General features: G+C 38.6%; 1 protein-coding gene across 1 annotated transcript in view; it reads left to right on the top strand.

Annotated features, from left to right (window-relative positions):
- Positions 1–12,288, top strand: part of PLEKHO2 (pleckstrin homology domain containing O2) — a 40,397-nt gene extending 28,109 nt beyond the window's left edge. The window contains exons 3-6 of the mRNA XM_075207656.1: positions 1,007–1,123; positions 4,516–4,620; positions 5,792–5,893; positions 7,471–12,288. Of these exons, the coding sequence (XP_075063757.1) occupies positions 1,007–1,123; positions 4,516–4,620; positions 5,792–5,893; positions 7,471–8,739 (1,593 nt within the window). The 3' untranslated portion in view covers positions 8,740–12,288. The remainder of the gene's footprint in view (positions 1–1,006; positions 1,124–4,515; positions 4,621–5,791; positions 5,894–7,470) is intronic.
- The last annotated feature ends 573 nt before the right edge of the window (positions 12,289–12,861 follow it).

The raw sequence follows: 12,861 nt of genomic DNA, 5'->3' as shown, positions 1-12,861 counted from the left end.
AATTTCTGCAACAAACGGGGTGGGCAAAATGGGATCTAAACTCTCAGGTGATTTCTAACACAACTCTCTGCTCTTACAATTTTCCCGACTGTCAGAGTGGCAGCTATATATCTGCCCCTCATTATGTACCCATAAACAATATTCTTAGCTGGCCTTCATGTCTTGTTGTGCCACTGACTCATAGTACTAGTGTTTTCAAAGATGTGCTAGACAGAATGAGAATCTTGGTTCCTTTCCAAGATAATATCAACAAAAAGCTCTCAACAGGGTTATTACTAATGACAAAAAGATTTTAAAGCTGTGTGGGTTCTGTTATCCATGTTTCCTCGTCAGAAGCTGGAACATGACATCATTGTTTTAGACACAGACCACCCTCCAAAGAGAGAGGATGGCTTGCTCTCAGAGTTTATACACCTAATAAACCTGGCTAGACCTTGCAGACATGCCTTAATGGACGTTGAGGTTAGGTACAGTTGAAATAAAATTGCTTTCTTCACTGAGACACACATAAATCAACATCAAGTAAGAAACCAATTTTTATCCACCTCTGACCTCCTCCAACTTATTACATCAGTCTGACCGGAGCCGGATCTTCCTGCTTACCTCTGTCCCCCACCCCATATCATGACAATTCTCCATCACATTCTCTCTTACTCAGTCACAAAAGTAAATAGGTCACTGACTCCCACAAAATCAGCGCATTCATCTCCTGAAGTAATATATGCTGCTGTGTCCATTTAGATGACCTGATTGGCTACAGCTTTCTCTATCCCTGTCCACTTGCCCACAACTGAAAACACATTGACATGCAGAAGATAGTGATAACTTACGTGTGTTCTGACCTTAGACAAATTCTTATTCAAAAGCAAATTACAAACTTTTTGTAGCATTTATAATTCTCATTGATCGATCTGCATAAAACTATAATTGGAAATCTAGTTCACATATATAAATGAGCCTTAAACAATATAACTGCATAATTCACTGAATTTTTCTGTGTCCACAGGATGAGCAGAGGGGTGCAGAGACACTGGAGCTTTCCAACTATGAGCGGTGCCAAGATCAGAAAGCCTTCCTCAAACGCAAAAGACACTTTAATTTGATACCATCCCCGGGCACAAAGGTAAAGACATGCTAACGAACACTTTAAGATACTAAGATGCCCTGTAATAAAATCATATTTGTATTCCAACCACCACTTTACAATACATGAGCGGTAGCTGGAAACTCCATCCTAAAACTAAAGTGTACCAGGTTATTTCAAAATAGTAATATAACATAAAGCATGCATATTGTTTACATTTACATTATTTTTAGATCTGAGGCAGAGATGAACAGTGTGTTTGCGCTAGAGCTATGTTTATAATTTATATCTGAGGTTGGATAAGAATACGAGTAGCTTTGAATAGTCTTAGACAACTAATTATCGGAGGGTGTTGAGCCCAAGTGCTTGTGAGAACAGTTCAGGTGTTTTCACCAGCTAAAAGGGTCATTATGGCAATGTGCAACCCATGAAATGGGTGCCACCAGACATAACCCCTCTGCACACTACTGCTGAGACTCACTGGGCCCAGTAAGGTAAGTTTTACCACTCCAGGCCATTATCACAGGAGCAGCTGTTATTTTTTTCATAAATACCAGAGATTTTTTTTTTTTAAAAAAAGCCATACTTAATACAATGATGCAGCTGGAAATTATATATAGGCCCATCATACTATTCAAGCTTTAAATAGGTGTCTATTTATGGTATGGCTTGGACTAATGTTAAGGTTAGATTTATGATATAGTGCAGGTGCACATGCTGGGTTTTGACCTGTTCTCTTATACCCTCTTTTGAAAGAGTCAATGTCCTTCTTATAAGCATGTGTCTCCTTCAATGATCTGCTCTACTGCTTGGAAGCCTGATGTTGGATCCTTATCCGGATGGGTGTGGCCAAAAGCCTCTCTTGCCCATTTATTAAAAAAAAGATAATGAGGCATGCCAAATGCCAAGGACAGGCTGGACTGGGGGGCCATAGTGGGCTACCTTGGGCTGGGTCATTGGGCCACCTGCATTTTTTTCCTTTAAAATATTACTAATAGGTTGCTGAGACGAGTCTTGCCCCCTGGGCTAAAATTTGTCAGTCCTCCCCTGCCAAATGCTAATATCTTTAGAGAGCAAGTATTGTATATTTTGTTTTAAATAGAGCTGCAGAGACTGTAGGATAAGCAATGTTTTGGGAAGGCTAGGGCATCCCCTTTTTGTCAGGCTGAAAATGAAGCCTGGCTGAGAGATGCCTCCTGAAAGTTCTGCTGTCTCTGCAGTTCTAAAATCAAAATAGATAAATACATATCAGCCAATTAAATAGCTTTTGGAACACCCTGCTCTTTTCTTCTCCCAGTGTACTTACTTGCTTTGTGGAACAAGTCAGTGTTCTAGGAGCATCCTGTGTTTATTGTTCTTCTGTATTCCAGTAATGTGCTGTGCATTGGCACATATAAAGACTCCAGATGCACAAATGTCATCAAACATGCAGATCAAGGTTGCTAGACCTTGAAAACAACATTTTACTGAAAATTGTATAGAGGTTTGCTGATTATCTAACATATATTACTGACACATTATATACAGAAGACATGCTATATTGAAATTGTGTCCAGAAATGAGAGTAGAAGCAGCACCTACAATGAAAGGTGTATTCAGGGATATCATGTTAGGGAGTTACACTCCTACAGACTACCACAATGATTGGTGTGACCCTTCCGTGTGTATTATTGCAGTGTCAGGAGGGGGACCAGGTTTACTGACTTCGGGCCTGATTCATTAAGGATCTTAAATGAAGAGGTATCTTATTTCAGTCTCCTGGACAAAACCATGTTACAATGCAAGGGGTGCAAACTAGTTTTCTGTTTTGCACATAAGTTAAATACTGACTGTTTTTTCATGTAGCACACAAATATCAACTTTAAATTTCAGTGTACAAATAAGCTATCAAGTATTTGTGTGCTACATGAAAAAACAGTCAGTATTTAACTTATGTGCAAAATAGAACACTCATTTGCACCCCTTGCATTGTAACATGGTTTTGTCCAGGAGACTGAAATAAGATACCTCTTCATTTAAGATCCTAAATAAATCAGGCTCTTCATGCTTTTCTTACAGACATGAGAATCATATGCTTCTTTTTAACTGTCAGTAAATTGGCAAATGTATCACCGTGTTCCCATATAAGAATACTACAGAGACAATGATTGAGGCTTCCTTGAGTATTTTGTTGGATTTATGTCTCTTTACAAAATGAATAAATTACTAGCACTTTTCAGATCACAAGGGGTTAACTGAGCAAAGCCGTGAAGGCCTTTTATGCTGAGCCTGACTCATAATGTTGAGGTGACACCCAAGATTATACAAGACATCAGGAAGCTGCCAGCATGTCTTCTCTTTACACATAACCTCAAACCAGGCGGTCAGCGCTTTGTTGGGATTAACCCTTTCCATTTTGCTCAGAAGTTTTTTGGCAATCTCCATTCTCGTTATAAGTATTTGTTCAGCACTAAGGTAATCGGCTATTTTGAAATGCGGTGGCAGCAGTATAGGGAGGCAGGAAGTGAGGCCATACAGGCTCAACTTCAATGCTGTAATAGCCTTGAGGTTTTTTTATGTTAGCACATATCATGCACATACATGTAAATCATGAATTAAATAATAATGAAATAAATAAATTTGAATTTCTTGGGGGCTATACTATGAAAGAGGAGGCATGGATAATTTTTCTTCTTTAGGATAATTGTTCTTTGTACTTTATACTATATCACTATTTTTCCAACCCGCAATGAGTGAAAAGTAGGAGTGGTTCAGTAACGCCACAATAAAGCATCAGTTACAGGATACATTTAATGTAGCCTTTTTAAACATTTTCCAGTTGAGCAATTAATATTACAAAAGTAGGAAGTTACCCTGTCTGGAAAGAATTGGGAACAATTATGAAAAGCCTGTTTTCGTAAGAACTCACAGCAGAAAATGACTTTTTCAGTTTAAAGAAAAGGTCAATTGTACAGTCTAAAGAAAATCTTTTATTAGAATACAGTGTTTTAAGAACATTTTCTGCTGCCTCTAATTTTACAGAATATCCTTCAATATGTCAACACAAACGTAGACATAATGTATCTGTTTAGTTGTGTGTTTACGAGGTATTTGTCCCTGAAACATTTCTGTGTAACCATTTGTATCTCGTTGTTTACATTATGTTTCACGCAGCATAATGGATTAAAAATGAACAGATTATCACGTGTGCTTTTAAGTGGGACTTGTAATAACATCATCTGAACGCTACAAACAAGCCCAGATGCCAGTAACGGGGGAGAGGCACAGAGATGTGGTGCAATCCCTTTTTTGGAAAAGATGTCACTAGAATTAAATGTGATTATTCCTCTGATAAACCTCCGCCTTCCCCTCCCATTCACTGATGTCACAACACATGTTTCATCTTGTTTTTGCTAAATGGACACAGTGAATAATGGTTATTAATGTCCTAGGTGCAAGATGTGAAACTCCAGGCCAAGAATATAGAGGAAAGAGACGCATGGATCCAGGCCCTGAATGATGGAATAAACCGAGGCAAAAACAAAATTTTTGACGAGGTACTGACCTATCTAATGACGGAATATGTAACAGTTAGTATAGCTAACAATTAATATTGCCACAAATTGCCATATATAATTAAGAAATAAGTGGGATATATTAGGTGCATTTCCCATTACAATCTTCCTGCATCAATTTGACAGAAGTTTTTTTATTTGCTGCTTGGTGCTGCTATTGTAGATGCTCAGTTTGGCTGTATGTTGGTCTAGATCAGTGATGGCTAACCTGTGACACTCCAGGTGTTGTGCAACTACAAGCCCCAGCATGCTTTGCCAGCAGATAACTAGCTGATAGCTGGCAGAGCATGCTGGGACTTGTAGTTTCACAACACCTGGAGTGTCACAGGTTAGCCATCACTGATCTAGATCCTCACATTACTCACCGGCTGCCTACAAATGAACAAGGCCACTGAGAGAAAACCAGATTCCCAGAGCATTGGCCACTTGGGGCCTTACTAGGCTTCAAACACTGCATCGAAAATAGCCATGGATGAGGGAATGGAGCCTGAGTCACATGCCCTGTGCTGTCGCCCCATCTACCCACACCATAGGTAGCCTGAGCTTTGTACCATACAGTTCTCCTTGGCACCCTGAACATAAAGGAGTTAAGTTACTGGACATATTCTGTGCTGCTATTAGGTTTTTAATGTTCTGGTAGACTAAAGATTTAAGTATAAAGTTTTAAAGCATAAATGCAATAAGTGCAATGACTGTAGTCAAACACACCTAACAAAACCCTACCGCAACTTTCACAGCCCCTGTTTGTTTAAAGTTGTATGTGTGATAACTTAAGTCCAGTGGTCAATTAAAGAAGACTATAGTGTGTTTTCAGAGTGACGATACTCCACGTAACTTTCAAAACCTACTGTTTACTGTCTTATCGGCCTTATTTCCCCTTACCGCACAGGTCACCAATTGACCGAATAACACAACAATAGACAGGAGCTAGTGTTGTAGTTTATAATGTTAGATTATAATGTAAGAAATGTACATATTCTGGGAAACTAAGTTAGTTACATAGGTTCAAGTTGTACCACCTCCTCTCCCCCACCCAGTGCCATTCTATTTGCATCTTCCCCATTCTTCAGTGTGCAAAACAATTTACTGTAAAAAAGTTGGAGATCGCTGTTTTAAGATATATTTATAATGTTCTGGGATTGTCTTCCGGTAGGTGAAAGTAGACACCAGCTGCTCACTAGAACACGTGACTCGGGAACGCGTTAAAGTAGCAGCAACAAAAAGAAGACCTCCCACCAGGATCCACCTCAAAGAGGTATGTGCAAAACTCACATGCAGAATGATATATCTACAGTTGACTAAAGTTATAGAGTAATCCTACCAGGCTCATGTTTCTGTATGTGTATAGCTCACTCTATCGGTTAACCAGCTGACCACAAGAACATTTTCTACAGATGTTAAAGATAGAAGTTGTTACCCAGTCTCTGCAAGGGTAAAAAACATATTTTAAATTAGTTTTCCAGGCAACAGATAAATAAGCCCCATAATCCTTTCTGATACAGTTCCACAGATTTTTTTTCCAGGTGGTATTAAAATTTTAAAAAGGCAATTTGCAATGTAGATTTCCTCACCCCTAGATCTTTCTTTACACTCCGCACAGTACAGCAGTTATATACCAATTAATCACACATCACTGACACATTAGTCACATATCATAGACGTACATTACTCACACATCGTGTAGGCATTACATGTTATTTATACACTAATCAAACAATATATGAAATCAACCGCAAATCAGTTACATATAATATACATGTCAATCACACATCACCTCTTCATTTATATAGTTATGCAGCTTCCCAGTCTTGAAAAAGCCAAAAGTCAGCCTTTTCTATATTATTACTGTGTTGATACTGTCTAGATATAAAGAATCCCTTCCCCCAGTGAGTATGAGACGAATTGTCAATTATTATTTCTACATAATAAAGAGTAAAACTGTATGTAATTAATTGCTGTGCCCCAAAATAATTTTTTCTGCGTTACAAATTAATTTTGTGTAACACAGAAATGACTCCATAAGTAGAAAATTGAGACTAGAGAATTGCATCACACAATGGGATGTGTGTAATAGACATGGTGTGACACAGAATAGGTTTTGAGTTTGTTTTACAAAATCAGTTATTTATTACAAAACTGTTTTTGTGTTTAAATAATGTTTTCCTTTAAATCAAATTAGTTACAAAATAATTAATTTATCCTACAAAAAGTATTTTATATAGGAAAATTGCTCACCTGTTAGTCCAGTGAAGGCAACATAGAATTCAAAATGATTACTTACATCATCACAATTTATTTATATAGCGCCACTAATTCCGCAGCGCTGTACAGAGAACTCACTCACATCAGTCCCTGTCCTATTGGGGCTTACAGTCTAAATTCCCTAACACACACAGGGATTAGGGGCAATACTGTTAGCAGCCAATTAACCTACCAGTATGTTTTTTGAGTGTGGGAGGAAACCGGAGCACCCGGAGGAAACCCACGCAAACACGGGGAGAACATACAAACTCCACACAGATAAGACCATGGTCGGGAATTGAACTCATGACCCCAGTGCTCTAAGGCAAAAGTACTAACCACTTAGCCGCCTTTAGCACATTTCAAACACAGTATGGAGCATGTTTGTGCTTACTACCTGGCTGCATAGCTGTAGCTTAGATACAATTAAACATAGTCTCTAGTGTATGGTTGCAGCCTAAAACTTGTGAGCTGGACACAGTAAAGGTTTGTAGAAACTGGAAATATTTAGAAGTGTCTGTACAGTCTCAATAACCATAATGTGATTTTAACTGCCACTAACAAGTTTGGTTCTCTGGACATCTCATACAGGTGGCAGAGGCTGCCGATGATGATTCCCTAAGACTAGGCCTGGAGGCACTGGACACTGGAATTTTGACAGTAGTTACCCCTACTCCTAGAGCTAAGGATGTAGAGCCACAACCTCAAAAGGAACCAGTAAAGATTCCTATGCCACCTACAAAGCCAAACAATCCTCAACCCGTGGAGTCTTCCGTTCCTGACACAACGGACAGAGAAATTCAAGCACCTTCTGCACCAACTCCTCCTCCAAAAATCCTGAAACAAAGTGTTTACGCTCATGAGAGGCTGCTGTCTGAAAATGAGGAGAAAAGGTTGGAAGAGAAGTCAGGACTTAAAACTCCTAACAGTTTGAGCAGAGAAGATCTGACTGACGTGGTGAGCTCTCCTCCCAAACCTCCCCCCAAAATTTTGTCAGACAAGATGAAAATTAAATGGGTGGGATCATCTTCAGACGTATTGGAAAAAGAAAGCATTGCATCAGATGAGAGAGGAAGCAAAGAGAACCTGGTCGACTTTGAGTCTGATGAGCTGGAAAAAACGCTAAGTACTTTTCAAGGGGTATTATCAGAAGACATGGAAAGAAAGGAGGAAAACGGCAGCATCAGCAGCCTACAGGAAGAAAGCCAGTGGGTGGCAGATCTTTCAAATGATAAGGTAACAGATAAAGAAGATATTCAGAATGAAATGTCCTCAGAAAGAACAAGTAACTGCATTGAGATACAAGAAAAAGACATGTTTGAGGAAAATGAAATGCTGACCGAAGAAATTCAAGAAATGCCTAGAGGACAACCAATTACACTCTTGAGTGAGAAGAAGAAGACTCCAGAATTACAACACAATAAGAAAGCCGTCCTAGCACCAATACAACTTAGTGGCCTCGAGAGACGAATAAAAGCATTATCCATGGGAGACCTCTTGTCTGAAGACACAAAGGACTATGAAAATGAGAGAGAACATGACAATTCTATAATACAACTAACTAAAGACCATTTTTACAAAATGGAGATGAAGCTGGCTTGTGGAAGAGAGAGAACAGAGAGTCTTTTAAACCAAGTCTTGAAGGAACAACTCAGACAGACCCCAGAAGGCAATACGCTTGATGTTAATCAAGTGACACTTCTGAATGAGGTAATGAAGGACCTTCAAGAAGCTTCTGAAGTATTGAAGGAGATCAAAGGACCCAAAAACATATCAAACATCCCAGAGGTAGTGACTGAAAAGCAGAAAGAGAAGCAGAAAGAATTACTTGCACTCCAAAGGAGAAGTGTTCCTTTTTAGTAGTTCAGCAGTCAGAAGAGAGAAGATCTTGGAGATATCAGAGCACAAACTGCTTTGCACTTTACTTTTTATCATTCTATGTTTGCAGCTGGAGAACAAGACACATTTTGCTACCAAACAAAACTATGTGCATGTCGTATAGAATGGGTCTTCTTCTGCTATTTCTCTAAATATATAATATATAAAGACTTCACAGAACTATAACCCAGAGAACATGTCTAATCTTAAAGGACACATATATATATATATATATATATATATATATATATATGTATATATATATATATATATATATATATGTATATATATATATATATATATATATATATATATATATATAATAAGATATCATGTTAACCTAACCATGAGATACTATTTCACTAAAATCATATAAAGAACTACTAAATTAGCCAGTAAGGTTATACTATCAGGCAATAGGCACTGGAATCATGGTGCTCTCCACATGGGCAGAGAAATGACATCCAAGAAATCTAAGACAGGTATTTTTCTCTCTAGTAATATCTTTGTCACTCTGTGCTCTCCTCTCTCCAGTTGAGACATCAAAGTGTATCCAGTAATATTATGCTGGAGCATATCGGCTCCATTTCTTCCAGCTAGCCAAGTTATGTAAACTGAGTTCTTACTGAGGTGTCACATGCTCCACCTTTTATCACCACCAGACATATAGATTCTGATCTTTTAGTGGACTGTATATATGTATATAATAATTGTTGTTATGTGAGCATGACTCTGGGTTCTAAACTGGAACACGTATGTAAATGTGTGACTGCTTCATAAATATAGAATTGAATGGGTTGGATATTGACATTATGGAATTGGGACATACGATATACCAGGGAGTGACCATACTATATATAAAAGTAGGTAAATAAGTAAAGATGCCCTTGTACATAGTGTTTCTGAGGTCCGAGCAACGAATGGATGCATATGTCAAATTTGGCTGTTCATGTAAGGCACTCAGGCGGGTGGATGTGCTAGCAAAGATATCCTTATGGTTTGATGCGACAATTGTCTACAGCACATGTTTAATAATGATAAACTGTATGGGACTTTCAAGTGCACAAGTCAATCACGAACTCCCCTGAAGCCATCTGACAAGTACTTACGTTATCTTGTATAGAAAGGGGATAAACATCAAGGGGTTTTCCAGCTGTTCTTGGACCTAGCGGTCCCAGCAAGTTCTGACATTTGCTGGTTGCAGAGTTAGCTAAAACTTGTAGTCCAAGAGTGGCTGAAGAGCAGCTACCACTGAACCCAGACCCAAAATATTGACAGATATTTTAACTCATTTCTAAGGCTCCTTTGCGAACAATGGAAAATGTGGACCAACATTCCAGTGTGCCTATGTGTCCAATGCATTTCAAGGTGCCCACCCAAATGTCCCCTAAAAAATCAATCTGCGCCTAGATTTGTGGATGAAGTATAAAATGCAGATGCAGGTATGAGTGATAATGTCCTTTATAGTCCAAACTCCTATCCCCTTAGGACCACCACATTCATCAATTTCAACTTTTACCTTTTTCTCCCAAAATACTGCTTGGTTTACTCGTCATGTCTTATTAATCATGAAAGTGATGGGGCACGAGCATGGTCTTATTACAAGTGCCACTTTCATGTGTTTGAATGTTTTTATTATTACCTAAAAATGTGCTTTTCAGAAAAGTGTAACTGAAAGGCTCAAACTGTGTTCCATGTAATGTAAAGGATACATGCCCAATAGTGGTCCAAAACGTTATTTTTGTCGCGGGAAAAAAAAAGGTCCAGGTGCCGTCCCACAAAGCAGTAACACCCCCTGCTCCTTAAGTGTGTCTTATGCACTGTTTAATCTAATATATATATATATATATTCTCTTTCTGCAATGAAATCATGCGCACTCTGCAACCTGGCTCTGCTAAACTCCCCCCATTGAAGCGTGCAGAATTTTGCTCCCCTTCAGCCACAGCCTTCTTGGTATGCAAATGCATGCACTTATCCGTAAAAGTGTCTGCTGCCACAAACTAGCACTTGCAAAGTACTTTTGCACTTCTATAAATGAGTCTTATTGTTCAAGTTATGCGGAAATCTCCAGTATCAGATTTCTTTATCAGGAAATAAAATACCATAAAATACACAGAAACCTCATGAGATTCATTTTGAGCTTTAATGATCAATTATTGGAGACAAGTTTTGAGTCACGTTTCATAACTTGCTTAATTAATACTACAAGTCTCTGCTTCAGCTGTGAAGGCTTCAATAAAGATGTAAGTATACATTCCAGTAATCAATGAGATGCACCCTACTGATCTTGTTATAGACTTAAATTGCTTTCTTTCCATGTTCTGCGGTGACTGGGTACCAGGCCAGCAGTGAGATTTATTCATATTTTGTGCCAGGACAGCTTCTAGCTCTGGACAAAAAATTTGGTGCTGTTCATTTGTGCTGGATCAGATCAAGTTAAACAGCTGGAAGAAATGTCATTGACTATCCAGAATAGTCTGGGAAACATGCCTTGAGAAGGGATTCTCCAACAAACTGCTGGTTTTTGTTGCTTTGTTTATTTTTATTTAATTCCCTCTTACAAGACTATTTTGAAACATGACTACTGTCAAAAAATGCATACATTTACTGATTGTTTATACATTTAGAGTCTGTATCTATAACAGATAACAATTAGTACATAACTGTTGTGCAGTGATTGTACAATCTTACCATAACATTCATGTACATGTTGAATGTCATTTCTATGAAGATTTGTATTGTACTGTATAAATAATCTTTGAAGTTAAAAGGGTTTTTCTGCTTATAGGTGATTTTCCTCCTACAACTTTTATAAAGCATATTGCCTTATCTTGCTAGCAATTTTGTATTTTCAGCCATGGGTTTATAGGAGCAAGCAGCGTTGTTAATTCCTGTTATTTTTGTATAGAAAAACAGTTCTGCTTTGATCTCTGTATTGGATACAGATGTACACAACCCATCTTTATGTCTCATTCAAAGGCAACAGACGTAAATCACTGTGATTGTGTAAATACATGGCTGAAAGGCACTAAAGTACTGTAATTAGTAAAAGTTGCATGAAGGTAGACAGCCCCTTCGACTGTATAAATACAATTTCATTTTGCTATTTCTTTGTACGTTGTTGCTGTGACACTGAAATTCTGTGATCTGTGACAGGAAGGTTTAGCCATCCCTCATCCTGTCTGTAGCTGGTAGGGGCCAGCCATGGAATCCCCCCCTCCCCTCCCAGCTGGGTATTTCTGCCAACAGAAATATGATAAACAGCAGCTCACTGTGTGCTGCCAGGAGATGGAAGGACTGCAACAATAAGGCTTTTTATTATAAGAGAGTACACAGGATTTACACCTCAAACGCAGCTGAAAAAGTTTCGTTTTATCAGTATGATGATGAAATATTCTGTATCCTTCTCTTTTGAACTTGTTCTCATCCTGCTGTATGTCACTGTTTCATAAGGTGTCCATCCTGAGTTGTTATGTACACTGTATGGCATGTTGGCACTGAATACATAAAAGCATGTACTGCTGGACAGATTTCAGTGAAATCAGGTTTTTACCAGATATGTTATATAAAGAGATAATGGCTATGCTAGGGCAAGGCTGAAATTCTTTTTATTGTCCTTTCTTTATATAGAGCTGACATATTCTGCAGCGTTGCACAGATAATTCATTCATTGGGCCTGGTCCCTTCCCCAGTGGAGCTTACAATGTACTTTCCTTACCACATGCACACAAACATGCACACACCAAGGGCAACCTATTTTTATGTTTTTGGTGTGTCTTAGTAAACTGGAGAACAGACAACATTCATGCAGATAGTGCCCTGGTCACAACCCAAGGCATCAGTGCTGCCAGGCAGCAATGCTAACAGATATATATCCTTATGGTGCCATGATTATTTACATTTCAGTAAACACGAACAAATTACATTACATAACAGGTGTTCTGTGTACTTTTAAAGTTATCCAGGATTCTATGGCTGGAGAAGCAACCAGCCAGGGTGAATAGCCGCTGAGTTGTAGAGACCTGAGCATTTGACCACAGTGAGGATTAGAGTATAGAGTGAACATGCCCAAACTGCTGACAAACCCGTTCTTGACTAAAGCA

This window comes from Mixophyes fleayi, chromosome 4, assembly GCF_038048845.1.
Source record: "Mixophyes fleayi isolate aMixFle1 chromosome 4, aMixFle1.hap1, whole genome shotgun sequence".
Classification (NCBI taxonomy): domain Eukaryota; kingdom Metazoa; phylum Chordata; class Amphibia; order Anura; family Limnodynastidae; genus Mixophyes; species Mixophyes fleayi.
This window is presented reverse-complemented; position numbering and strand designations above follow the sequence as displayed.